The sequence below is a fragment of the Rutidosis leptorrhynchoides genome, chromosome 6 (assembly GCF_046630445.1).
Source record: "Rutidosis leptorrhynchoides isolate AG116_Rl617_1_P2 chromosome 6, CSIRO_AGI_Rlap_v1, whole genome shotgun sequence".
Taxonomy (NCBI): domain Eukaryota; kingdom Viridiplantae; phylum Streptophyta; class Magnoliopsida; order Asterales; family Asteraceae; genus Rutidosis; species Rutidosis leptorrhynchoides.
In genome coordinates this window covers 430,653,441-430,677,834 of record NC_092338.1, presented here as the reverse complement: position 1 = coordinate 430,677,834, position 24,394 = coordinate 430,653,441, and the positions used below count along the sequence as shown (strand labels likewise).

Below are 24,394 nucleotides of genomic sequence, written 5' to 3'. Positions count from 1 at the left end.
TGTAAGTTTATATAAAAGTGATATATCGGGAGTGAATGCGGACTCTAGTATAGGTTCGCCAATAGAGATTAAGAGATTCTAGAAGATTTTTATATTTAAGCAAATGAGTCATATAATGTGTGATTTTTATGAAGAGACTTGAAAGATGAGTTATTATAAGTGTAAAATTGGCGAAGGATGTAATTCAATGAAGAAGAAAAGGTACTTATGGAATGTATTGTGCAATTATACGAAAAGCTTACGACATGGAATAATGGTGAGCATAAAAAGGGATAAAGTCTCTTTATTTGTTTAATACTAAACACGATTCGAGATGATGACGCGAATAATCAATGTTGATGACAGCAATGTTCTACAGTGGAAGTAATTAATACCTGAGAAATAACACGCGAAACGGGTCAACAATAATGTTAAGTGAATCTACAGGTTTAAGTAAACAATACAGTATGTTTAAGAAATGATTTTCAGAAAACGTTTATTAGCGAAAGACCACCAAGGTTTAATATTAAAGGTATGCAGACAACATTTGTCAAGTTTTAGTCTGTTTGTGAACATCAATGTCAAGTTCAGTTGTGTATGACATTCAAAAATGTTTTGTTTCTCCTGCTTATAAAACATAAGTTTAAGTAAACAATTGCAACGTATGAGACCACAAAGGCTTCATATTTAAAGTTTGTAGACAGCATTGTGTCATGTTTCAAATGTTTGTAGACAATATCATGTCAAGTTTCAAATGTTCGTAAACAATATCATGTCAAGTTTCAAATGTTCGTAGACAATATCATGGCAAGTTTCAAATGTTCGTAGACAATACCATGTCAAGTTTTATTTCTCTTGTTTGTAAACCACAGTTTTAAATAACGTAAAATAGTATCTGAAAAACATTATTCAGATAATTAGTTCATTTGCATTTGACTACAAGATTTCAATAAGCACAATCCAAACGTTTCAAAAATGTACATAAATCTGTGAGCACTTGAATACTAGCTAAAGACATGCGTATAGTATATAACTACACTTATCCTTTACCCCGTATATCGTATACACTTGTTCGAGTGTATATAAAGTTCAAAGTATATACACCACAGTTATAGTAGGGTGAGGTTTATCTAACCTAACAGATCCGTCCATCTAATTTGTGCTTACCCGAAGGTAATTAAAGTATTCAAGTTAGGGGATTTGTGAACAATAACTCAACATGTATAATAGTACTCGTGATAAAAGTAAAAGCATTCGTAAAAATGTAAATGTAACCAGCGTGTATTCTCATCCCATAAAATATGTAAAAAGCGGGACTGTAGACTCACCTTTGAAAAGCTCTGTAAGAAAAGTAAGCAACAAGTAGCTTGTACGGTTTACTGTAGAGTAATGCAACCTAGATTTACGTATTTAGGTTGGTCAATAGTTGTATGTTATACAATAGTTATTTCATAGAGTAAGTTGTCCTATTGCTCAGATCGACGCGTTTCAGTGTAAAAGTCAACACATAGACAACTAGTTCATGCAAGTCAACAAAAGTCAAACAAATTCAAACTTGGTCAAAGTGGTCAACCAAATTCAACACATCAGTAGGTTCATGTCAATGTTGGTCAAATAGTCAAACTTAGTTTATATCGTTCATTTCAATTTCAGTTTCAAGTTTTATCGAATTCCAATTTTCGTTGTCATACCGCATATTAAGTAGTGTGCAACTAAAGACACATATGCACATATGACAATCAAGTTTCAATTATGACATGTTAATGATCAGTATATAACCTACATTCATTCACAAGTCCAAAGTTATGTCCTTAGCACGAAGCACATAGTCACATTCACAATACACATTGCACGAAATCAGTTTCAATCTGCGCATCAGTTTCAAAATGAGTATAACTGGAGCTAGGAGCATGAAAATCAAACAAGGTCAGTGGCTAAATTCAAAGACAAGCTAAACTAACACATATCAAAAGATGAGGTGATTTGGTTTATCCAATTGGTGCAGTTTATTCGGGAAGCGTGAAACAGTCAAATGCGGCGCATCACTCTATGGATGCGGCGCATCCATGCAGCAAAAATGTACGAGAGTTTTGGATGCGGCTCTTTAAAGGGATGCGGCGCATTAAAGCTAACCGATGCGGCCCATCATAAGGAGATGCGGCGCATCTCTTGTCTGCCAGCAAGTTGTCAACTTACACACATGGGATCCGAACTTGATTGAGTCAATTAGCACTTTAGGTGCATAGTGGGTTGCTTTACACCACCAATTGTGGCTGTGATCATGTCATTAGTGGGTGTAAAGCATGGCTAGTTGGTTTACCTTTGATGATTAGTAGCACACTTGAAGATCAAGTTGAAGTTTCATGGTGTTCTTGTTTTCTCTATATATAGAACTCATTGTATGCAATTGTAACACACCACTCTCAAATATTTAGTAATAAACACTCTCTAGTTGGTCCGTGGACTAAAGCAATCACAACGATTGCATATAACCATGTTATATCTTGTGTCGTTCTTTATTGTTCTTGCATTTTATCTTTCGTTCATTAAGTGGGTTTGAGTGATCTTGATAGTATCACTACTCGGCTAGTAGTCTTGTAGAATTACTAGCGTTGTTTGGGTCCTAATATCCTAACAAAGTATACTTTCTGCTTGTACTGATACATACCTATATATTGAAAAGTGGTTACAAACCTGATGTATTTGTAAGTTCATCGATGATAGATATGTACGCCAAATGTGGAAAGTTTCAATGTGCTTGGTCAATTTTTAAAGACATACGAAATGTGGTTTTATGGACTGCTGTATTATCTAGTTATGCATCACACGGGGAAGGAAAGGAGAAAATTCGTCTTTTTCAGGTGATGAAAAACGAAGGGATAATACTAAATGAAGTAACATTTATAGCTTTTTTTGACTGTGTGTAATCATTCAGGGATGATAAATGAAGGCTGTAATTACTTTAAGTTAATGAAATACTCCGTATGATTATGTTATTATCTATATATCTAATACACAAAACACACTAGCACTATTCATCAATAGTAATTAGGGGTATTTTCGTCACTTTACCTTTTTGTCTTATTAGAGATGAATAGTACTATTTAAATTTTCAATTTTCACAAAACTAACCCCCTAACTTCTATTAAAACACAAACCAACCCTTCAATGCTACCAAAAGATGTCGAAAAACATTCTTTTTTACAAAATAGATCAACTAACTTAAAAAAAAAACCTGAACGCTAAAAGAAGCAACTTTCACAAAAGGAACAACCCTTCAATATTAGATGTCGAAAAAAAATTCTATTTTACAAAATATATCAAGACTTTTGTTTAACTCGCATTCAAAACGGAGCCCCCGGCGCGAAGCGAGAGCTCCACAACTAGTTAAGCCTAAAGTTGAGCATTACACTTGTATGGTAGATCTTTTGGGCCGAGGTGGTAGGCTAAACGAGATAAAAGATTTCATAATTGAGAATAATATTTCACATTTGAGTGTTGTTTGGAAGGCGTTTATGGCATCTTGTCATCTACACAAAAATGTAGAGATGGCAAGATGAGTTTCGAAGGGGGTTATATGAACTCGAACAGTGTGAGGCTGGAGCATATATTTTGATGTGGAAAATGTGTGCAGCTGATTGTAGATGGGATGAGTCTGCTAAGTTAAAGGCGATGATGCAAGAAAAGGGAATTAAAAAGCAACCTGGTCAAACTTGAATCTGAAAATTTCGACCCATTTACTTATGAACGGGTCAATTCTGAACGTGATCGATCTTAAAAGGGTCAAATAATATATTTTATTAGTTAGAAAGGGAATGGGTGGTATGGGTCGAATAGGTTAAAATTGCTCAAGCCTATTTAATGCATTAACCTCCCAAACACATTCACTGTTTTCCGGAATGAGAAACTTAATGCTTCTTCGATCCTAAACGAGATTCAACTCATTCAAGTAAAAAGTTATGAGTGGATCTTGGGTAGGATGACTAAAGGCTCGTTAGATTGGCATCGTTGGTTAGTTAGTCCCAATTCGTGTGTTTGTTTATTGGCAAGTAGAATTGGCTTTGATTAAGTTTGTATTCAGTATCTATATAAATTTACACATTGCTTGCTTTAAAAAAAATATTGTACATAAATTGTTCCATATAAATATACACATTGTTTGCTTTAAAAAAAATTGTTTTAAGTTTTAGACGTTTTTTGCTCTTTTTAAATTTTAATATTAATTAAACATAAAAAAAATAAAATAAAACTATACTTTATAATTACTATTACTATTTATTATCTAATAGACAAAAATAATGAATAGTAACTAGGAGCATTTTCGTCCTTTCACCTTTTTTTCATTTATCATTAGTTCCTTTAACTACATCTTTACATTTGAAAATACTACCACTATCAACTACAACAACAGTAAGGTGATGTTTGTTTTTTAAGATGTTTTTTGTCTGAAGATCTGTGGACCATGTCTGTTAAGAAGATGTGGTCTGAAGGTCTTTATGCTGAATAATGAAGACTGTTTGTTTTTATGTCTACAAAATAACTTAATCCTGTCTGCAGCACTTAGAAGTACATTTCTAAGTCTGCGAGGCTGCAGACATAATAAGACATTATTTTATCTTATGTCTTCAGAAAAATAAACTGTTTGCAGTAAAAACGTCTGCCGCCGCGCAGACATAACACATAATAAGGTCTGCACATAGTAAAACAAACAACACCTAAATCACCACCCTTTTAACCACCACCGCTGCTAACCACCTCACCGTTAACCACCTCCACCGTTAACTAAATAAAAAATCATTATAGATCCGACTATCAAGCTAGAATCGAGATCAGTGAAAGATGAAAATAAATAATAACCATTAGATAAATTGGACATATAAATAGTCGAAAAAATAATAAAAGTACAAACTATAATAAAAATAAAAAATAAACAACCGAAGAAGTAGATCTAGCGGTTTGACTTAAAGTATACAAAAAAGTAAAAAAATAATATAGATCTAAAGTAAAAAAAATAAACAAACAGATAAGCATATCGAGCGGTTCGACCTTAGGACTAAGACGACAAATTGAACGAAGAAGAGCTGCAGCGGTAAGGGACTTCGATTTGAACGAAAAATTAGAAGATAGTTGCTTATCTAGTGATGAACGGCAGAAAAAGGTGAAAGGGAGTAGAAAGGCTTTTCACGATTTGGCGGAGTGTGTTTTATTTTTTACTAGATTTATGAGCCCGTCCGTTGGACGGATACTCATCCGAAAACATTATCTAATATTTTTCAAATGAATATGAATTGATGATATTATTCGATCATTTTCCTAAAAACTGGCGTGCGTTAAATTTGTAAAGTACAAAGAATAGAGATAACTAAAATGTTCAAAATATGTTTTCGTTCAGTTCTTCATAACACAAGTTTACGTTATTGTCAATCAAACAATATTTATGTTCCGATCAAGAAATGCATATGATATAAACAACAAACATTTAGCATATGACATACGAAATGCGGTGGTAAAATGATTGTACGGTCAGAAGAAGATCTTAACCTGTAAAGTGAGTAGATATTGCCACCTTGAAAACATAGAATAGAATCCTTCAATTCTAAAACCTATAAAGTGAGTTTTTGCACTTATGATTAAAGAGACGTACGATAGGTCTACTAAAGTATAATAGAATCAATACACAATTATGACAAAAACTCAATACATTAATAACGTAATCCAAGTTGACATCATCAGTTAAGTAAACATTAGCAACTGACGGAACCAAAAAAAAATGATTATTTAAAGCCTCAAATATAATACTATCAAAGAATAATTGTTAAAAGCTTCAAATAATCTGAAGTATATATGGATTACATACATGAACATCATCCAATTTGACATTTTACTGTAGGCTAATAAGAAAGACAAATAAGGTGATAACCTACTACATAATACATATAAGGCAGCATACTAATAATCATTACTTATAGATCTTTATAAATAGGTACCAACTATTCAACAATCATGATAGATACCAATTATTTAACCATTTATAATTAACAATCTGTATTCCATAATAAACAAATGTGACTACCAAATAAGATTACTACCAACTAAAACGACAATAATAGACAACTAAAATACCCATAAATCAATAAAGTGGTGAATAGATCCAATAATACCTTCAGACATAGCTGGTAATGGAAAACTTTGATAATGTGTAATGATTGTAGAACCATGACTTAACTCAGAGGCATAAAGATGGCTAACTACCAAAAAGAAAACTCGGTGGCAGAAACATGGCTAACTTCACAAAAAGAAAAAATATAGACACTATCAGAGAACAACTATAAAGTACTACACTGTGATTAGAGACACTATGTTAACATTTGTGGGTAAATAGGAAACTTCACCTTCTCTTTCTTCTTTTTGACAGCACATATGTCCAGATTAGTCCAGGCATCATCAAGGTTTTAAAGGTGGTCTCAAAAGAGACTATCCAAATAAGTTAACTGTAATCCTAATTATAATACTCTTTCACAATTGCAACCTACTCAAAAGTCCTACTCATACCGTATATTTCCTAATCACATAATCTCATAACGAAAGAAAACATAAATTAACAATAACAAAATAACCTTACATCTTATGTTTCTGAATCGATCTCTTCTTCTCTAACTCCAAAATTTCAAGCTGCATAACCCAATTGCAAAAATTAGTCAAGCAACTTTTTCTTTAGACAAAAACCAACTCAGCATATCAACTAAACAAATTCATATTTAGGAAAAAATAAAGGCATACCTAGGAGCTCTCTATTTACAACTTCAAATATAACTATAAATAGGAATTAAGAGCCCGTGCGTTGCACGGGTACTCTTCAATTAAGTAAATCTAAAATGTCAAAGGTTATATCATGTTACATAATTACGATGACACTTAGTGATACCAAATTCTAAAATTGCACACATAGTGTCTATCATACTACAACTACACCATTTTATTTTGTTAAAGGGGTACCCAGTCACAAATTTATAAAAGTAATCGTTATATAAAAAATACATTAGGTACAGAGTAATTAATGAACATTCCAATCCGATGTCAAAATGACAGTGATAAGTTGTACCTAAATAAAAGCATAACATGTAGTTAATAAACTCGCTTCTAGGGTTTTGGGATTAAATTACAAACTTTGCTGACTTTCAGTCACTCAGGGACTAAAAAAGTTTGACACAAACACTTTACACAAACAATTCATTCCTTATGCACTTAACACTTGACTTTGGCACTTGATACAAAACAATTTGACACTTGACACAACACTTGACACAACAATTGAAACTAAACATTAGATTTCTTTTGACACAAAACACTTGATTGACATTGACTTTGGGTCACACAGTTCATTTGGGTCACACAATGCACAACATAACAGATTATCATTTAACACAATGCACAATGCAGTCACAACATAAGCAGTTTAACCTTTTACACAATGCACAATGTAATATAAAACAAACGCAGTTCAACGTGTTTACACCAACAACGTAATGTAGAAGTGAAATACAATTCATTAGAACCATTGTTTAACACAAAAGATAAGAAATACATCATTAAAATGGTGGGCAGTAAGAACAATGTCAGTCATTGGAGAGGTTAATGATATGTTTCATATAATGTCAACAAAGCTAACTATCTAACCACTATACAATTAGGATTCTTATAACTATTTTAGAATATCCAATCACTCATAAACAGAAAGAAGCGTGTTCACAAACCTCATGCCCAGGTGGACTGATGTGATAAATGCAGATGTTGTGTAGGAGCAAGGAAGCTGGTTCAGGGCAGAAGAAAAGTCCTTGAAAACATAACATATTCTATTCATGAAATGAAACGTTAATTAGAACAATGGAGAACATAAAAAACATGAACAAATAACAAATATGATGCGACTTACGATTGAGAGGTAAATCAGGATAAGTAATTAAAGGAGCATTTGTTGGTCGTCGTACACGATTACAGATATCCTTACCGCCATTTTTTACAAAGATAGTTAACATTTACAAGACAAAAGTATAAAAAATGCATTAAAGATTTAATCTTTTATATTTTCACCGTCATTTTTTTAGTAATTTTAAGTAAATAGTATAACTCAAATACAAAAAGGAAGTAAATTTGACCTGTTCTTGAGAAACATGAACTGCAAAACCGTTGATAACATGTTTGTAGATGTAGAGTTTTTTGTAGTTTCCATCATCGAATAATGTTTCAAGAAGCCTATCGTGTCTTTCTTCAAGGTGTTGGGAATATGATGTAACTGAATCACTGTATATAGTAATGAAAAAAAGTTAAAAAAAAATAAACACGATTATATCGGTAATTATATTCAAGAAATTATACAACTGACCTAGTGACATCAAGTGTTTTATCAGATTCGACAGCAGTAGCTTCAAAACCATTAATACCACCTGTGTAACTTATCAGTGGTTCTCCTTCTAATGTTACAATATAAACCTTTGAGTTTGCAATTACTAAAACACTAAGTAACATCATAACCGTAAAAAACGGACTCAACGGTCTTCATCATCTTCTATCTACTTAAATTCCCAAAAATCACTTCCAAAGCAAAGTAAAAACTGTATATTAATCTGCAATTTAAATTATATGTATATAAACATTAGGTCACAGCAAAATCATAGCATAAAGATAAATCAGAGTACCCTGAACTGTAATCCCTGTAATCCCAGAAGCTTATTTGATCAAATTAACACTCTTTATCCATCAACTCAAGTTGATCAATGAATGACTATCAAATCATTTATATATTTAAAGAAAAAATAACATAAAAGGTAGAAATAAAACAGAGATGAATAAGATGTATACCAGTATGATTCAAAAGTGCAATAATCACTTTCATTTACATCTGAGAATCCATGTGATCAACCAGCATATTGTACTTTAAACAGTCATTAAATCACTTACAGAAAGCCAATATCTACAAGAAACGTATCAAGTCAAAAATTAAATTAGAAACTTGAGTTTTGAAAAGAAAAAAAAAACAATCAATGCCCATTAAAGATCAAAACAAACCCAACTTAAAAGCAACACCTTTACTCGCATTTATCTAAGAAAAATGATTAGATTAAATTAAAATCTACTAAATACAAAGTCAACCCTGTTTCACCAAAAATAAAGCATCTACAAAACTCAATGACGATCAGCTAAAGTAAATCAAAATATATAATCAAGATAAGATCAACTGTTTATATGTTACACAAAAGGTAAATTTTTGAGTAACCAAAAAAGGTAAATTTTTGTACCACATATAACATTCTACACCATTGTAACCAAACAACAAACACAAAAACACAACAATATATACCTATGAAAAGAATATTTAACAAAGCAGTCAACATCCAAAAATCACTCCAAAATTTTAAATCTAAAAAGATCACAATAAATTATAAAGACAATACCTATTAACAAAGAGCGATAAGAAACACAAAACCAAATGCAGATTAATGACCCAAATCGGCAAACCTACTACAGTTTAATCAAAACTAATAAACTATTTACATAAACACAAACAATGTTAATATAAAAGCAATCAGCAACACTCACGTGGACTTTAAATGACTGTGTATTAGAAGCTATTAATTCATTGATTGTAAAATAACTTTAAACAAAAAGATAAATATAAACTTTACCATAGCATTTTGATGTGTAAAATACTGAATCGATGTAACAGACGCCCATAGCAGGAAGAATTGTAGTGACGATCCATAGAACCCTAATTTTGAATGAATGAAAGAGGAGATGAATCGATGATTTGGTTCGTAAACACTATTAGCCAACTGATGGAGAATGAAACTAAACTGCTACGTGATTGAGGGGATGTCTGTTAACCCTAATTCAGAGGATAACTGCTCTGTGAAATACCATACGTTGAATGATATGATAACTGCTCCGATAAAAGGGTCATCAGTTTAAGAAAGGAAAAAAGAACGTATATTTTTATAGATGAGAATTTGAAAGATGAAGTTAAGAATATTGATTCTATCAAGTTTAGTTTGTACGTTTACCTATAGTAGATGAGTTTTTTGGTAACCCTAATTTTGAACAGGAGGAAGAAAGAGAGGCGCACGAATTTTGTGGCTCTAATCAAGGAGGACACGCGTCCGTAGTAGATAATTAGCGAATTTTTTAATTCAAAATTATGAGAAAATTAGGATTTGTGAGAAGAAATATGGTGCTGACATGTGGCTGAATTATGCATGAGATTTATATAGATAAAAGATTTTTGGATACCAAAAGGGACTATTAAAGGGATTAAACAGCACAGCCCACAGTTTTACACTTGGGCTCCTTTTTTTTGCAATAAATGAACGTGACCTATCTCCAGGGCCGGTCCGAGAATTTGAGTGCCCCGAGCGAGGCGGAAAAAAGGCCCTTACCGGTTTGGGTTATTTCGACTTTTTCTGGATTCGACTTTGGTTTTAACCTTATTCGATATTTACCCGTTAGAAATTTAGCGGATAATTGCATTAATTTGTAAGGATTTAGTTTGGCTATATTAAATTTAGATACTTTAGAATGCATCATTCATTATTTACATATCAAAATATGTAAGAAATAGAAAAGGATATAACATTCAAGCAAGGTTGAAAAGCTAGATTTCGATATTAAATTTAAAATTTTTACGACCTTAATTAGTTAAGTTATTTCCATTATATTATTTATACTAGTGAAATGACCCGTGAAAACACGAATTTGTTTAAACGAAACAGTTTAATGATATGTTTTAGGTATTAAGTGAATGTAAATATTAAAGTCATTTCGTTTATTGCCCCGTGGAATCACGGATTCCGACTAAGAAACTTGTCGTTAATTTTACAAACATAAAGTTCGCTCAAAGTTGAATATTTATATTTATATTTTTAATAATAATTATTATTATTAATAATAATTAATGCGTTTTAAATTTTTTTTAGAAAATAAAATTACAATTTAGGAGAGATTAATATTTTCTTCTATAAAAGATTTTGTATTATTTTTTTAATTAAATTAATATATAATTATGACATCATCATTATGAAAAATAAAGAGTAATTTAGCTTAATGATGATGTCATCATTTTAGAGGTTTATTAAACTATATAGATAATTTAGATTAGATAGGAAATAGAAATAGGATTGGAAAAAATAATAATACAGTGTCACGAGGGAGTATATAACAATAAGCCATTAATCGGCACATGTGAATTAATTTCAGGAAATAGAAATCTAGAAATATCTATGAAGGCACTTTGTGATGGAATTATAAGCTTTCATCCCACGTCGGGGAGTTAAATAACCAAACTGTTCTATTAATACAAAAGTCTTGGACAGTGGTACAAATAATACAATATGTCTCCTCTATATGACTTGGCCTCATAAATTATTGATGACTTGGGCTTATAAATAATTTGTGCTAATGAAAATATTGGGCTCCTAAACTTCATGGGCCTTGAGTACGTGCACTACTTGAACCCCTTATGGGCCGGGCCTGCCTATCTCAAATACATATATCTTAACAATTTTCTTTATTTTATTTTTTTCCTTACAATTTTCTAAAAAAATTACCACATAAAAATATATGTACCTATATAAATATAAACTTGATATAAAAATATGGTATGAATACCGTATCAAACGCAAATTATCGATAATTCACGAATTCGGCACAACGCGAGGGAACACAACTAGTTAAAATTAAAAATATAAAGAAAATATTTGTTTTTAAACCGACACAGTTCCATGCAACACTATATTAGGACTTGCAAACCCTAGGAAACCTAAGAACCCTAATAATGACTGACACCTTAATCCTTCGCGGCACTTTACGATCCCACACTGATTGGGTTACCGCAATCGCCTGCCCAATTGACAACTCCGACACAATCATAACATCCTCCCGCGACAAATCCCTCATCGTTTGGCACCTCAATAACTCCGACAAAACTTCTGGTGTCGTCCATCGCCGTCTCACCGGCCACTCTGATTTCATTCAAGACGTCGTTCTTTCCTCCGACGGCCAATTTGCTCTCTCCGGTTCATGGGACAAGGAACTTCGTCTCTGGGACCTCAACACCGGTTCGACTGTTCGCCGATTCGTTGGTCACGGTAATCATGTACTTTCCGTTGCCTTTTCAAATGATAATCAACAAATTGTTTCTGCTTCTCGTGATAAAACTATCAAATTGTGGAATACATTAGGTGAATGTAATCACACATTTGAAAATGGACATGATGATTGTGTTAGTTGTGTTAGGTTTCGCCCGAATGTAACAGAGCCTATGATCGTATCTGGATCATGGGATAAAAGTGTGAAGATTTGGAATTTGAGTAGTTGCAAACTTAGGTCTAGTTTGCATGGACATAATGGATATGTGAATACTGTTACGGTATCACCTGATGGATCAGTGATTGTGAGTGGTGGGGAAGATGGGAATATATTGTTGTGGGATTTAAGTGAAGGGAGTATGTGCGATTCGCTTTATAGTGGTTCGATTGTGAATGCGTTGTGTTTTTGTCCTAATAAGTATTGGTTGTGTGCTGCCACTGAGAAAAGTATTGAGGTATGGGATTTTGAGAGTAAGAGCGTTGTTATGGATTTGAAGGTTGATGACTTGAAACAGGAATCTGAAATGGCCGCTACTGCCTACTGCACAAGCTTATGCTGGAGTGCTGATGGTAGCACACTATTCAGTGGATATACAGATGGAGTTGTGCGCATTTGGCGTGTTGAGTGTCTTACCTCATGTAACGGATGGGATTTTTGTGATGCAGACAATCCTACCTTCAGTGACGGATGGCACTCCTGTGACGGATGGGTGACGTGTCCTGCCTCATGTGACAGATGGCAGAGCTGTGATGTAGACAACCCTACTTCGTTGGTCGGTGGGGAGATGTGTGATGTAGACAATCCTACCTCCCGTGAGGGAAGGAAAAGGTGTGACGTAGACAGTCCTGCCTCCCCCACTTTTAAAAAGAAAAGTCGTTTATGGTAGAGGGCCATACTAAAACACCTCTTTTAAAAAGACAAATGTAGCTATAAATACCAGAAAGCTATCTAGGTGTCCAACTTCAAGTTTTTTGGTTTATATAAGTTTCATTTTTGGAGGTTATTTTTTAATTTTATGTCTTTCCCGGTGTTATGAAGGAACATACGTAGTTTGCGTAACTTTTTGTAGTTCTACCAATACATGTGATAATCTGGCTTTTCTTGATGAATTCATAATTGCACAAAGTTGCCAGATGCATTATGCATATTTTTATTTACTTTGGGTTCGGTTTACTATTCTTTGTTATTTTGCTCCACAAGCTTATTGGTGCAATTGATTTTTTGTGGTGCGGACGGGCGGTTGTATATACTTCTCTGAATTCAAGTTAGAGCTGCGATTATATCTTGTTTTTAATGTTACTTTCAACTCCGGTTCTTGCTATGCTCTCTTCTGGCATTCTTATGTTCACTTGTTAAGACAAGTAGCTAAATGATCATTTTTGGATGCCAGATTAATACGCTGCTTGAGATTTGAACCCGGATTATCATGGGATAGTTTAGTGTATAAATAGTGATTCAGCATCAAATCCCGGGCAAGGATGATTATTAAGTTGTAATTTGTAAATCGTGATAGGTTAGTAATCTAATTGTACCACGAATATATCAACAACAGAAAAATATACGGATTTTTCTAAGCATAGCCCTAAGCCCTAAGGGCTATACTTGTGCTTTTAGGACATGCATTACATGGTTGTAACTAATTCAAAACTACCCCACTAACTTGCTAAATAACCACCTTCCTACACCTTTTGTACTATCATTCATGCACACAATCTTTTCTTAAGCATAGCCCATAGGATTATGTTTAGAAAAACTCAAAATTATATATTACCCTGTGAAAAGTATCTGCTTAAAGAATAAAACTAATGTAGAGGAGCTCAAATTTGAGAGGCTAAAAATGTACGGAGTAGTTTGTTGTTAATTGACTCACCTGTTTTGCCCCTTCTACTCAACTCAACATTTATATTTACTTACAATATAAAATCCTCCGTACGATTTCCACAACACAACAGAATCAGTATAAGTTTCATTATTGATAACCACCTTATTCCTAGAAAACAAAAATCATTGATGAACCTTACCTACACATTTAATCAAATATATACTTTTCCATCTAATTTAGTGGGTGATTGGCAACAAGTAACATTAGTCATCCATCTTGTAGTATCATCTTCTTCATCATGTGATGCTTCAAGAAATCTCCTCCACTGCAATCAATTCTCCTACTTTTTATATCACCTGTGGATATCACTTTGGTGTAGAGTTTGATAATTCCATTGGCATCTATAGAAAAGCAGATGTATACACCCTGCTTGAAGGCAGGGGCTGGTGGAATGCCATCTAGAATCAACGATTCGAGCAAGATGTTTTCATCCGTGTTCATGCTCTCACCCTGATACACATCAATATTCATATGTACTTGATTGTCGATTTGTGTGCTGTAATAACGCATCTTGGCGGTGGGTATCGGTGTGTTCCTTGGGACTATAACGCTCATTTCATTTCCACGGATCGAGATGCCAAGAGACAGAGGGGTCACATCTAATAGTATCAGGTCCTTCATCATCTTTATACCACCACCATTACCACTCAAGTTTGACGCCAATACTGCTGCACCATACGCCACAGCTTCATCCGCATTAATGCTCTTGCAAAGTAGTTTTCCGTCAAAAAACTCGCTCAACATTTCTTGTACCTTTGGAATCCTTGTAGACCCACCAACAATAACTACATCATCAACATTCTTCTTGAACATTATATTCCCATCTCTCAAACACTTCTTCACATGTGCAATGCACTTTTTAAAGTAAACATCATTTAGCTTCTCAAATTTTGCCCTGGTGATTTTCATCAAAAAATCAATTCCCTCGTATAAGCAATCAACGTCAATTGATGTTTGAGTTGTTGACGACAGGTCCCTCTTTGCTTTCTCACATGCAACTTTCAACCTCATCATTGCTTTCACATTCTCACTCATGTCTTTGTTTTCTTTGTTCTTAAATTCTTGTACGCAATACTTCACCAATGCCTTGTCAAAATCTTCACCACCCAAATGAGTGTCACCGCCAACTGCTTTAACCGTAATGATACCATCCTTGCTGATATTTAAAAGAGACACATCAAATGTCCCTCCGCCCAAATCAAAAATGAAAACGTTTGTCTCTTTGGGACCATATCTATCAACATTTGTCTTATCCAGACCATACGCAATTGCTGCTGATGTTGGCACGTTAATCAACCTCATCACATTGAGGCCCGCTAGTTTAGCTGCAGTCATGGTTGCTTGACGTTGCTTGTCATTAAAATATGCAGGAACAGTAATCACTGCATCTGTGACTTTTGTTCCAAGGTAGGATTCAGCGGCCTCTTTAAGATTTTTTAAAATCAGTGAAGATATGTCTTCTGATGAAAATTCCTTGTCCCCATATTCATGTTCAAATACAACAATTGGCTCCTCTGCAGACCCTTTCTTTACCTTAAAAGGCCATAACTTCATGTCCTCCTGCACTCTACTATCACTAAATTTGTTTCCAATTAAGCGTTTAACGTTTCAAGATTAGCAAAAAAAAAATAAAAAAAAAAGTTAGTGAATTAAACATGAAATTAGTACTATGTAACTTGACACAAGAATCTGGAAAAGGCATGTGACGGAAAAGATCATCATTATCAGAATAACAATAATAAGAATGTAAGTAAAAGCACCAGAAAAAACATTAAATAATGAAAGAAAGATTACCAAAAACTGTATTTTTAGGGTTTCTGGTTATCTGATTTTTTGCAGCCTCACCCACCAAAATATTAGTGCCGTCCCAGGCAACACATGAGGGTGTAATCTTGTTACCTTGTTCATTAGGAATGATCTCAATACGATTATGTTGATCAAACCACGCAGCCACACACGAATATGTTGTTCCAAGATCAATCCCAATTGCAGTTCTTCCAACTGATTTCGACATCTTTGTAAAACAGAACAGAACAGAATAAAACTAAACAAAACACAAATCGCAGTCCTTAGTCCTAATGTTTTTAACCTTATTAAAATTAAAACTTACGTAAAAAACCTACCTTTTCTGTTACACAACAACTGAACCGACTAAATTAAATCATATTGCGGAGACGATGATTTATTTATATTAATTCACATGCTTGGTAATCCGAAATTAAGTCAAACTCTATCTTCTATCTGTGTACGTACTCCGTGTACTGCAAGACCTATGTCTTCTTCTGTTAAAATAATGCATTGGACTTTGCAAATACGCGAACGTACAAACTACAAAGCCCAAGCCCAAGCCTGTAACACCCCGCCAAAATCGCCATTGATGCGGATGTTAACTCTGGTCTCAGTGCTCGGCTTGACTTCTAAGTAACAGTAGAGTTCTACAGCGGAAGCAATATATCTAAGTACCTGAGACAAAACATGCTTAAAGTGTCAACCAAAAATGGTTGAGTGAACAACATAGGTTTAATAATCATAATAAGTTTTTAGACCACAAGATTTAGTTATCAAAAGTAAATGCTGAAGTTATGATATCGAAACGTAAACAAAGTTACCCCTGGACACCTTGAACTGTCAGTGTCGAATAATCATTATTATGTAACCAAAGACCAACGGTCAAATGATTAGAGACGTCGCTCTCAATAGGCCTATTCACAATAACTAAGCTTACCAAAATTCCAGTAATTAACGATATCATTGTGGGGATTTAGCATGAATCAAAGCATGTCAGCACAGTTAAACAGTTTGCGGGTACTTGTGTCTAAGCGTAAAACAGTTTGAAAACAAGCATGTGTCTCACCTCAAAGTTCAAAATAAGTAATAGAGAAACAGTTAAAAAGTGGGGCTATGAAGTTCACCTTAATAGCAGATAGATATTCCACACAAGTTATATGATCGGAGTGTTAAACACGGAGATCTCAACCTAAAGATATTATGTTCGATTAGTTAATGTCTAATAGACGTAATGTTTGTTTATTAATATAGCAAACTATATTAACAGTGACCATTCTCGAGAAAAGTTGTTAATGTACTTATTTAATATTATATATATATATAAGTGATAATATAATTAGTGTAATTAAGTGTTACTATGTAGATAGGTTTAGGTTATAATAATAATATTATTATTATCCCTTAATTAACCAATCATTAATCTTTTCAATAAATGTGCTATATATATAAATACACCTATATGATACATATACATATACGCCTTATATGTATATGTTTATAGCTATAATATATGTATTTATTATGTATATGTTACATATATATAAGTGAAAGGTGGTACATATATATATATATATATATATATATATATATATATATATATATATATATATATATATATATATATATATATATATATATACTATTACTTATCATATTTTATCTATCAAACGAGTATTAACTTTTAACATGTTTCAATCTACAATTACCAATTTTAACATTAACCATCTCTATCCCTAATCATCATCTTGTTTATAGCTTATTCATATTTCACAATCTTTATCATATTTATTGTTATTGTAATCTACTAAATTTTTCAGTAACTACTTATGTAGATTTTGTGAAATTGTGAATCATAAACATAATAATCGATTCAAATAAAACAATTGATTTGAAACTGAATTTGTTATAAATTTTGAAAACTGTTATATAGTTCAGGGACTAAAGTCGTTAATGCCTTAAACTTTATCCTTTTCTTTCTTTTGTTTCATGATAACAACTCACAGAGCAATTCGATTTTTTTTTTTTTTTTTTTTCATACGTACACAAGTATATGTATATTTATATTTTAGTTATTTTAGGGATAGTTTTTAAATATGGTTTTAGTTCAGGGGTTAAACTTGAAAATTTAAGAAAATCACCATTTTTTTCGAACTGGTACGAGATTGAAACAGAGCAAGCAACATTCAAATTTTTTTTTAACTTCCATTACATAATCATAAACCCTTTTTTTTTTTTTCCACAAGCTAATAATATGTATCATGTTTTATATATATTCAGATTCACAGAACTAATATATATAGTAGTATTAAATTTAAAAAGCTTAAATTTTATAGTTTATACCTTGGGGTAAGACGCACGAAAAAGACGAGTGATCGAGGATGGTTGCGGGTGTTGAAACTCGACAGAAACAGGAGGCTAAATAGCAGCAGTTCGAGCAGCAAAACAGAAGCCAAAACGCAGCAAAAAGTGGCGGTTTCGGGTGTGTTTCGGGTCGTCGGACAGCAGCAAACAGGCGGCAGAAGTAGCAGCCCAAAACCAGCTGTGATGGTGGTGTTGCTCGGCTGCAAAAACGCAGCAAAAAGGCGGTGGTGGTGGCGGTTTGGGCTGTTTTGGGTGGCGGGTTTGTTGCAGAAAAACGCAGCAGGTGCGGTGGTGATGAGCTGCAGAAAATCACAGCAGATGTGTGTGTTTGAGAGTGGTGGTTGTCGACTGCAGATGGCTGCAGAAAACCGCAGCTAAATGGTGGTAATTGAGGGTTGTTTTGGGCTGTAAAAGGGCGGCGACAGACTGCGGAAAGTGCAACAGGAAGTGGCGTTGAGAGGGTTGTTGTTGGTGGTCTATTAGAGGGCTGTTGGGAGTCGACTTTTGGATGGTGAGAAGGTGACCAAGACTGCCGAAAATAATAAGGAAGAGGGAGAGGGTTTCAAGTGTTTTTGTGGTGCAAGTTATGTATGAGAAACAAGAAGTTAATGGATCCTTTTATAGAGTGGGAATTAGAGTCATAGGCATATTAGGATTGTTTAGGAGATAAAACTTGGAGAGAAAGGATTAAGAGTTAGAATTAGGGTAAGATTAGTTTACTTAGTGATCAAGTTATTTTCTCTCTTTTTTTTTTCTTTTTAATTAAACATGGCCGATTTTTTTTTTTATAAATATGTATATATTTTTTTTTTCAGCATTTATATTTATTTATTTATAATATATATTAATTTTTTTTTATTATTATTAAAGTTACTTTTATTTTAAATAAGTTTTATTTATTTATTTTTACATTATTCGTCCATATCTTTTATTAAATTTTATTTAGTTCTCCTTAGTTTTTAATCTATATAAATTGTCACCATTTTAAGTTATTACATATAGTTTATATAATATATCACATAATGCATAAACTTTAATTAATAGAGAGTGTCGACTAAAATTTTACTATTCGTCCAACGTTTTGTCAAATAAAGTTTACGCACACAAAATCCTAAGAGCAAAATAGTAAGATAGAAATGGAAAAATGAGGGTCGTTATAGTACCTCTCCGTTAATAAAAACTTCGTCCCGAAGTTTTAGGTAGACTTCTCGGATGCATCAGCGGTTGAGAATAGATGAGGATATTTTCGTCTCATTTGGTCTTCATGTTCCCTGGTATACTCGGGACCTTTACGTGAATTCCAACGGATTTTTGGCAATAGAAATTGTTGCCTTGTTTCAAGTGTTTGATCCCACGATCCATAACCCCTACAGGTGTAGTGACCCGAACTTTTCCATATTTATATATATTAATTGAGATTGATATTTACATGATTAAATATTTCCAACATGTTAAGCAATCAAACTTGTTAAGACTTGATTAATTGAAATATGTTTCATATAGACAATTGACCACCCAAGTTGACCGGTGATTCACGAACGTTAAAACTTGTAAAAACTATATGATGACATATATATGGATATATATAGTTAACATGATACTATGATAAATAAACATATCATTAAGTATATTAATAATGAACTACATATGTAAAAACAAGACTACTAACTTAATGATTTTTAAACGAGACATATATGTAACGATTATCGTTGTAAAGACATTTAATGTATATATATCATATTAAGAGATATTCATACATGATAATATCATGATAATATAATAATTTAAAATCTCATTTGATATTATAAACATTGGATTAACAACATTTAACAAGATCATTAACCTAAAGATTTCAAAACAACACTTACATGTAACGACTAACGATGACTTAACGACTCAGTTAAAATGTATATACATGTAGTGTTTTAATATGTATTTATACACTTTTGAAAGACTTCAATACACTTATCAAAATACTTCTACTTAACAAAAATGCTTACAAATACATCCTCGTTCAGTTTCATCAACAATTCTACTCGTATGCACCCGTATTCGTACTCGTACGATACACAGCTTTTAGATGTATATACTATTGGTATATACACTCCAATGATTAGCTCTTAGCAGCCCATGTGAGTCACCTAACACATGTGGGAACCATCATTTGGCAACTAGCATGAAATATCTCATAAAATTACAAAAATATGAGTAATCATTCATGACTTATTTACATGAAAACAAAATTACATATCCTTTATATCTAATCCATACACCAACGACCAAAAACACCTAAAAACACTTTCATTCTTCAATTTTATTCATCTAATTGATCTCTCTCAAGTTCTATCTTCAAGTTCTAAGTGTTCTTCATATATTTTACAAGTTCTAGTTACATAAAATCAAGAATACTTTCAAGTTTGCTAGCTCACTTCCAATCTTGTAAGGTGATCATCCAACCTCAAGAAATCTTTGTTTCTTACAGTAGGTTATCATTCTAATACAAGGTAATAATCATATTCAAACTTTGTTTCAATTTCTATAACTATAACAATCTTATTTCAAGTGATGATCTTACTTGAACTTGTTTTCGTGTCATGATTCTGCTTCAAGAACTTCGAGCCATCCAAGGATCCGTTGAAGCTAGATCCATTTTTCTCTTTTCCAGTAGGTTTATCCAAGGAACTTAAGGTAGTAATGATGTTCATAACATCATTCGATTCATACATATAAAGCTATCTTATTCGAAGGTTTAAACTTGTAATCACTAGAACATAGTTTAGTTAATTCTAAACTTGTTCGCAAACAAAAGTTAATCCTTCTAACTTGACTTTTAAAATCAACTAAACACATGTTCTATATCTATATGATATGATAACTTAATGATTTAAAACCTGGAAACACGAAAAACACCGTAAAACCGGATTTACGCCGTCGTAGTAACACCGCGGGCTGTTTTGGGTTAGTTAATTAAAAACTATGATACACTTTGATTTAAAAGTTGTTATTCTGAGAAAATGATTTTTATTATGAACATGAAACTATATCCAAAAATTATGGTTAAACTCAAAGTGGAAGTATGTTTTCTAAAATGGTCATCTAGACGTCGTTCTTTCGACTGAAATGACTACCTTTACAAAAACGACTTGTAACTTATTTTTCCGACTATAAACCTATACTTTTTCTGTTTAGATTCATAAAATAGAGTTCAATATGAAACCATAGCAATTTGATTCACTCAAAACGGATTTAAAATGAAGAAGTTATGGGTAAAACAAGATTGGATAATTTTTCTCATTTTAACTACGTGAAAATTGGTAACAAATCTATTCCAACCATAACTTAATCAACTTGTATTGTATATTATGTAATCTTGAGATACCATAGACACGTATACAATGTTTCGACCTATCATGTCGACACATCTATATATATTTCGGAACAACCATAGACACTCTATATGTGAATGTTGGAGTTAGCTATACAGGGTTGAGGTTGATTCCAAAATATATATAGTTTGAGTTGTGATCAATACTGAGATACGTATACACTGGGTCGTGGATTGATTCAAGATAATATTTATCGATTTATTTCTGTACATCTAACTGTGGACAACTAGTTGTAGGTTACTAACGAGGACAGCTGACTTAATAAACTTAAAACATCAAAATATATTAAAAGAGTTGTAAATATATTTTGAACATACTTTGATATATATGTATATATTGTTATAGGTTTGTGAATCAACCAGTGGCCAAGTCTTACTTCCCGACGAAGTAAAAATCTGTGAAAGTGAGTTATAGTCCCACTTTTAAAATCTAATATTTTTGGGATGAGAATACATGCAGGTTTTATAAATGATTTACAAAATAGACACAAGTACGTGAAACTACATTCTATGGTTGAATTATCGAAATCGAATATGCCCCTTTTTATTAAGTCTGGTAATCTAAGAATTAGGGAACAGACACCCTAATTGACGCGAATCCTAAAGATAGATCTATTGGGCTTAACAAACCCCATCCAAAGTACCGGATGCTTTAGTACTTCGAAATTTATATCATATCCGAAGGGTGTCCCGGAATGATGGGGATATTCTTATATATGCATCTTGTTAATGTCGGTTACCAGGTGTTCACCATATGAATGACTTTTATCTCTATGTATGGGATGTGTATTGAAATATGAAATCTTGTGGTCTATTATTATGATTTGATATATATAGGTTAAACCTATAACTCACCAACATTTTTGTTGACGTTTTAAGCATGTTTATTCTCAGGTGATTATTAAGAGCTTTCGCTGTCGCATACTTAAATAAGGACGAGATTTGGAGTCCATGCTTGTATGATATTGTGTAAAAACTGCATTCAAGAAACTTATTTTGTTGTAACATATTTGTATTGTAAACCATTATGTAATGGTCGTGTGTAAACAGGATATTTTAGATTATCATTATTTGATAATCTACGTAAAGCTTTTTAAACCTTTATTGATGAAATAAAGGTTATGGTTTGTTTTAAAATGAATGCAGTCTTTGAAAAACGTCTCATATAGAGGTCAAAACCTCGCAACGAAATCAATTAATATGGAACGTTTTTAATCAATAAGAACGGGACATTTCAACAGGTTCTCCAATAAAGTGCATTTTATTATCAAGGCGGAGGTCGTTCAAAGGAATAATATGAGTGTCACCTGACTAGGTTTTCTCAAAAGGGATTGTGATGTTACAAGCATTTCAGTAAATCAGAAACCTGAAATGTGCAATGAACATTACTAAGCTTATTTAAAACCATTGAGCGCTTATGTCGCCATACTAGGGCAGACAATCAGAGAGAAGTACTAGGAGACCACAACCATGTAGTTAATGCATGACTTGGGTTTGTTAGAGATAGTACCGACTTCAAATCCCGGAAGATAACCATAGACATGATACCTTTGGTTTTCAAGAAATCTCTAATGTGAATAGAGGAAACGAGATTCCAGCTGTGGAGTCACTAATTAGGCTTATATGCAAAGCAAGCCATAATTACTAAAATGCTCTCAGAATGGTATGAGTGATTAATGAAAAGATATCGTTCAGTATACATGCGAACTTATCCTTGCAATGAATGTTAAGCACCTTATGATCATGATTTCAGCTATATGTTGAAACAGAGGTCGAAATTTGTCTAGGATTACATCTAGTTGTAACTAGTTTAGAGTAAACACCTAAACATCATAAACATTTAAGGTAACTCCTTTAGAGAGGATAGCGAGGACCATAAATTATATTTCTGATAGGAAACCGCACGAAAAGTGTGATCTCTTAATGAGAAAGACGTTCTCGCTCAGATGGCGAGTCGATCTATCACTCACTTATGTGTTTAAGTGCGGATGAGAATCAATGTGAATCATTGGCTATAAAAATTATTTCCAACAGGTGAGGAAATCTACGAAAAATACTTTCTTGTGTCAAAAAGATATTAAATCATAGAATTGACGTTTTTACGAGGTTGTTGCGGTTTAGCCGTGAGATATCAAAAGTAAAATCTTCTCAAGGGTCAACCTTACAAAGGAAAAGTTACGGAGAACATAGAGTTTTGAATGATGAACTCAATGGTAAGTTTCGAAGGGCAAGAGGAATTGTGATTATTACGTGGTGTAGAATAATACGAAAAATTTTATATAAACAAGAAATGAAAATTTTATAGAAGTTCGAGTTGTTTAAGGTGACAATGTAAAAAGGAACGAAGTTCTTAGTAAAACTAGAGTTATGTACAACATGTACTATTTTACGTAAAATATCTTTTGAATAGAAGAATTGATTTGAAAAAAATAGAGAGTAAAATTTTATATGTACTAGTCAAAATAAATACGGGTAAATTTTATTACTTTATTATATACGATTTATAAAATTTGCACGAATAAATTTATTTTATAAAATTTCGAGAGGATCGCACAATAAAATTTATATTTCGGAGGTTACGAGTTGGAAAAAGATCGATGAAGATCGGGCGAAGGAATTTTGAAAATTTCGGGTTATTTTTAAGCAAAAATGTTGCGAGGTAATGAAATCTATTGTATTTAAATACGGTTGTTGACTATTATTAGGGCATAAGTTTTTGGAATTCAAAATGTTTATGTGTGAAGCTGTTACTGACAAGTGAGGTATGAATGGTGAAGCTAATCCTTAGTTGACTTTGAAATGCCAACTGGTCATGACTAGTATTGGAGTCGGAAAGCTAGCAGTAAGTGCCTTTATTATAT

General features: G+C 32.9%; 3 protein-coding genes across 6 annotated transcripts; 1 reads left to right on the top strand and 2 right to left on the bottom strand.

Annotated features, from left to right (window-relative positions):
• Window positions 1–5,953: 5,953 nt before the first annotated feature.
• Window positions 5,954–10,051, bottom strand: LOC139851521 (subtilisin-like protease SBT2.5). 4 transcript variants are annotated; one of them, XR_011760638.1, is made up of 7 exons: window positions 9,663–10,051; window positions 8,839–8,950; window positions 8,363–8,603; window positions 8,136–8,280; window positions 7,734–7,832; window positions 6,372–6,651; window positions 5,954–6,265 (listed from the first exon to the last, which is right to left on the bottom strand). XR_011760638.1 is itself a non-coding variant. In XM_071840598.1 (6 exons), exons 3-6 carry the CDS (start codon window positions 8,506–8,508, stop codon window positions 6,598–6,600), a joined length of 444 nt encoding a protein of 147 aa, XP_071696699.1. In that variant the 5' UTR covers window positions 8,509–8,603; window positions 8,839–8,950; window positions 9,663–10,051; the 3' UTR covers window positions 5,954–6,597. The 4 variants fall into 4 exon arrangements, 2 of the variants coding, with proteins under 2 accessions (XP_071696699.1, XP_071696700.1); XR_011760639.1 differs by having other exon boundaries at window positions 5,954–6,261; XM_071840598.1 differs by having other exon boundaries at window positions 5,954–6,651.
• Window positions 10,052–11,803: 1,752 nt separating this feature from the next.
• On the top strand, window positions 11,804–13,003 carry LOC139855258 (small ribosomal subunit protein RACK1-like). The gene has a single exon (XM_071844494.1). The coding sequence runs from the start codon at window positions 11,804–11,806 to the stop codon at window positions 13,001–13,003; it is 1,200 nt and encodes a 399-aa protein (XP_071700595.1).
• Window positions 13,004–14,206: 1,203 nt separating this feature from the next.
• LOC139855256 (heat shock 70 kDa protein 3-like) lies at window positions 14,207–16,013 on the bottom strand. Its single transcript, XM_071844493.1, has 2 exons — window positions 15,794–16,013; window positions 14,207–15,606 (listed from the first exon to the last, which is right to left on the bottom strand). The coding sequence occupies exons 1-2, from the start codon at window positions 16,011–16,013 to the stop codon at window positions 14,207–14,209; spliced, it is 1,620 nt and encodes a 539-aa protein (XP_071700594.1).
• Between the last annotated feature and the right edge of the window lie 8,381 nt (window positions 16,014–24,394).

Excerpts from the sequence above, each read along its gene's own strand:
- LOC139851521 (XM_071840598.1), bottom strand. The coding sequence starts at position 8,508 with ATGATGTTACTTAGTGTTTTAGTAATTGCAAACTCAAAGGTTTATATT. Across the intron at positions 7,833-8,135 it reads TTCATGTTTCTCAAGAACAG|AATATGTTATGTTTTCAAGG; the intron begins GTCAAATTTACT and ends TTTCATGAATAG. Across the intron at positions 6,652-7,733 it reads TCAGTCCACCTGGGCATGAG|CTTGAAATTTTGGAGTTAGA; the intron begins GTTTGTGAACAC and ends TGGGTTATGCAG.
- LOC139855258 (XM_071844494.1), top strand. The coding sequence starts at position 11,804 with ATGACTGACACCTTAATCCTTCGCGGCACTTTACGATCCCACACTGAT.
- LOC139855256 (XM_071844493.1), bottom strand. The coding sequence starts at position 16,013 with ATGTCGAAATCAGTTGGAAGAACTGCAATTGGGATTGATCTTGGAACA. Across the intron at positions 15,607-15,793 it reads CCCTAAAAATACAGTTTTTG|ACGTTAAACGCTTAATTGGA; the intron begins GTAATCTTTCTT and ends GCTAATCTTGAA.